This window comes from Rhagoletis zephyria, unplaced genomic scaffold, assembly GCF_001687245.7.
Source record: "Rhagoletis zephyria isolate East Lansing unplaced genomic scaffold, Rhagoletis_zephyria_1.1 Rzeph_scaffold_02928, whole genome shotgun sequence".
In the NCBI taxonomy this organism is placed as follows: Eukaryota; Metazoa; Arthropoda; class Insecta; order Diptera; family Tephritidae; genus Rhagoletis; species Rhagoletis zephyria.
In genome coordinates, this window is record NW_016160012.1 from 18,140 (window position 1) to 22,891 (window position 4,752).

The window sequence follows — 4,752 nt, forward strand, 5'->3', positions numbered from 1 at the left end:
CATTACCACTATAGTCGTGAAACTTTTGCAACTGTGCTATTGAATTTTCGAAGTAAATGTCAAAGTTGAGGAAAACGTAAACAAAACATGTCGGGAATAATTATTTTATTAGAATTATCGCAAAGAATTCGAGACGAGCAAAGGTAATAAAGGTGTAAATTTTTTAAATGCAGTATATACAATTTAACGCATTATGTATTTCAGAGATAATTTGAGAGACTTCGCGACGACCAAAATCCCTTTGAGATTACAACAGACGAGCATTTCATTGATTTATATCGGTTCCCTAAAGCTTTGTGCCTGGAATTAATTAATGAATTAATGCCATTTATGCCGAACTCGCAAAGGAGACATGCTGTTCCAAGTCATGTAATTATTTTAAGCGCCCTGCGTTTTTTTGCCACTGGTAGCTTTCAAAGAAGTGTGGGGCAAGACAGTTTATCTGCTTTATCCCAAACATCAGTTAGCAGATGTGTGCAAGTGGTGGCAACTGCACTTAATAACATAGCCCACAGACATATAAAGTTCCCAAAACGCGAAGACTTCCCGGCGCTCAAAATAAAATTCATGGAAAAATACCAATTTCCTGGAATAATCGGACTCATAGACGGAACGCACATCAAAATATCAGCCCCGAAGAAAGAAATTGAGCATGTTTACTATTGCCGAAAGGGTGGGCACTCCAAGAACGTTATGATAATATGTGGTGCTGATTATATCGTTTTGTCTGCTAGCGCGCGGTTCGGAGGTACTGCTCATGACACATATGTATGGCGTCGCTCTCGAGCTTGCAGAGCTCTGGAGGAGCTTTATAAGGCGGGTGAGCGCGATTTTTGGCTTCTGGGTGATAGTGGCTACCCACTACAGGTACAATTTATATTATTTTTCTTTGTTAAAGATCTAATGCTAATATAAATTTTAAATTAGCCTTGGCTGATGACACCAATTAGTGCGACATCATGTACCGCAGAAGAGCGCTACAATATAGCACACAAGTCAACTCGAGCTCTTGTAGAAAGATGCATTGGCTTACTAAAAAGCAGATTTCGCTGTCTGTCGAAGGAAAGAGCCCTTTTCTACAGTCCACCAAAAGCAGGCCTCATAATCAACGCTTGCCTGGTTTTACACAACTACTTGATTCGGGCTAGAGCGCCGTTCGATGAAATTTATTTGGAAGACTCTGATGAGCCTGAAGAATGTGGTGGCCCTTCTTCAGCTATTTCAACACAGAATATATTATCCATTGCGAAAAGACAACGATTGCAAATTGTTCAAAATGCTTTTACTAATAACATTCAAAATTAGATTGAAAATAATTCAACTTTTTATTTTACATTCGTATTTTTACTTATTTACATATATTAATAAATATGCATATGTATATTATATTTCAAATGTTAAATTCTTTTTAAAGGCAGTTTTTATCACAAAAAGTTTTGTTCATAAATTCATTGCAATGAGGACCTCATATTTTCTTAAAGACTAAAAAATAAAAAATAAATCGAATTCTTTCATATTCGATATCTCATATTAGGCTCCAGAAGAAGTATAAAAATACACACATAGATTGCTATATTTCCAAGATAAGTATTTTTAAATGCAGTTTTTATCACAAGTAAGTTTTGTACATAAATTCATTAAACAGAGAAATTCATATATTTTTAAAAGCTAAAAAAAAATCATATTTTCATAGACTCTAGAAAAATTAAAAATAGAATCGACTCCATATTTTCCTAAACTCTAAAAAAGTTTAAAAGTAAAAACGACTTCATGTTTTCTTAAATTCTAAATATTAAAAGTAAAACCGACTTCATATTTTCTTAAACTCTAAAAATACTAAGAATAAAAAGGACTTCAAGTTTTCTTAAGCATTAGAAAAAGGTATAATAAAAATTGTCTAATACTTATGGAGAAGGCTGTTTCTAAAATTAAAACATTCTCACGGCCGCCTCAAAATTTCAATTAAAAGTAGTAGTTTTTCTACAATACATTCTTTAGTATAGTATAGTATTTATTTATTACGGTCTTTAAGACCTAGTTGATGTTAAGTTAACATTTGTTTCATTAAATATTCAGTGTTTTACAATATAAAAATAGTTTTATTTTAAACTTATTAATATTTTCACAATCTTTTATCGCAGTAGGTAGTTCATTGTACATTTTGTACCCTGTGTATTCCAAAGTATTCTTTGCAAACTCTGTTCTTACTAAAGGCAGTCTTATATTATTGCAGGATCTAGTTCCATAATTATGTATCTCGTGATTATATAGTATTTTATTGCTCAGGTAACTCGGTAGCATTCCTAATCTTACATGATGTATAAATTTCAAAGTGAAGTAGCTTATTGACTGTTTTATACTCAGCCAGTTTAACCGATTCAGCATTATAGTTTTAGATGTTCTTGGGGGACATTTTAATATAAATCGCATTGCCTTGTTTTGTTGTATTTGTAGTCTTTTAATTTGCGTATCACTCGCTATCAACAGAATTGTAGGACAATATATAAAGTGCGGTTCAATAATTGAACGATACACAAGTATTTTATGATGTTGACTAATATGTTTGCATGTTCTGTACATGAATCCTATTTTCTGCGCAATTTTTCTTTCAAGATAATTTATATGTTCTCCAAAATTCAAGTCTTCATCAATTAAAACTCCTAAGTACTTCATTGTATTTACTCTTTGAATTATATTGTTTTTTATCTTCAGGGTTATATTGTTTAAATCGTTATTACGTATGATGTTCTGGTTTTTGCAAAATACCATGAACTTAGTCTTATCTACATTTAACTTCAATTTTTTAAGGCACAACCAGTTGTATAGAGAGTCAAGATCTTCTTGTGCTTTCTGCATTGCACTGTGGGCATATTTCTCACTAATGATAAGCAGTGCATCATCCGCAAATAGACGTATATTGCAATATTTTAAGCATTTTTTAATATCATTTATGTACAATGTAAATAGTATCGGTGCCAGTACTGAACCTTGTGGCAACCCAATATCTACATCCACAACAGATGAAACTGTTTTTCCAATTACCGTCCTTTGCTTTCTGTCACTCAGATAACTTCGGAACCATTCCAAAGTCGTTCCTCTGACACCAGTTCTGAACAAGACATTCAACAATTCCCGTCTATCAACTGTTTCAAAGGCCCGCTTCAAGTCTAAGAAGACAGACACCACAACTTTTTTATCTGATATATCTTCTTTCCATTCTGCAATAACCATGTTTAGTGCTGTTTCACAAGAATGGCTCTTCCTGAATCCAGACTGTTCAGGTATGATAACTTTGTGCTTTTCTAGGTATGCCACCAATTGATTTTTCACCACTATTTCCACAATTTTCTCATCTGCGGGTAACGTATTGATTGGCCGTAGCTCCTCAGGTTTGACTGTATTTTTTACTTTTTCCACAGGTACTATTGTTGAAACTTTCCAACAGTTTGGGACAATGCCATTATTTAGGGACTCATTTATTATGTCTTTGTAAAAGTTACCAATGTACGTCATGGAATCCTTAAAAACACCCTCAGATAAAAGCTTTTCTCCGCCATATTTGTTTTTAAATGCTTTTGTGATATTCATTATGTCATCCAACACAATGTCAGTGAAAAGAAATGGTTCTATTGCGATCGAGCGGTCAACGTTTAGTCCGGATGTAGTAGGCATTTCTTCGATACTATCATTAATTTCGACTATGCTCTGAACAAAAAAATTGTTTGGGGCATTAGCTATATGATACTCATTATCAAGGCATGCGCCATTAATTACTATCTTAGTGATATGTTTTTTGTTATCTGTAAGCTCTGCGAGGTCTTTCAGACACTTCCACATCCGCTTCATGTTTCCGTTATTGCTGTGAACTCTGCCTTCCATATACATCTTCTTCTTATACGTAATAGTACTTTTGTATAGTTTCTTTATTTCATTATATTCATCCCAGTATCCTGTTTCTGTGGCAATATTATAAAGCTCAAGTTTACTTTTATGGAGAGCTACAAGCTCGCGGTCATACCACTTATTTCTCAGTCGTATTTTTGTTTTTTTCACATATGTCAGTGCTTGCATTACTTCAGTAAGAATATCGTTCAGGGCTATAGTCTTATTTTCTACTCCCGCATTACGCATAAAGCTAAAATCGCTTGTTCTTAGCTTATTTAAAAGGTTTTCGGAACTATAGTTTTCCCATGAGGTAAAAGTAGAGTAACGTCTCATTTTGCAAAACTTTGTTGTTGGCACTTTAAAATTAATTGTTTCATGATCCGAAATTCTATATTCAACTATATTTTCCGATCTGACTTGATCATTATTACTAATGAGCAAGTCAATTTTGGTAGACGAGTTCTCTGTTATTCTCGTATTGAAATTAATTCTTTGTATCATTGCCCTTTGTGCGAATAAACTTAATAGGTGTTTCGAGTATGTTGATGATACTTTCATATTGATGTTAAAATCTCCAATTATGATATTATTGTTTCATTCCTTGAGGTTTTCGGTCAGGATTTCGTCTAAAAACGTTATCTTTCATTTGCGTGCCCACTATTATTGCCTCTGTCTGCTCCTTCACCGCTTGGATCTGTTCGCGTTTTAAATTATTGGCGATCTCCATTTCCCTTACCTTGATTTCCTCTAGCCTAAACAATTTTTCTAACTGAGGGTTTTCTGCTTGCGCCTTTCTTTTTCGCCCTCTCGAACGGGCTGCTGCTGTGCTACCTCTTATTGCTGCAGCATTTGAGGTGCTCGCCCCTA

The 4,752-nt window shown here is 34.1% G+C and overlaps 1 protein-coding gene across 1 annotated transcript; it reads left to right on the top strand.

Annotated features, from left to right (window-relative positions):
- Positions 1–216: 216 nt before the first annotated feature.
- On the top strand, positions 217–1,581 carry LOC108368040 (putative nuclease HARBI1; the record flags this gene model as incomplete). Its single annotated transcript, XM_017622780.1, has 2 exons — positions 217–867; positions 928–1,581. Coding segments are annotated over 2 exons (1,029 nt in total), but the record flags the coding sequence as incomplete, so codon positions are not given.
- Positions 1,582–4,752: the final 3,171 nt, after the last annotated feature.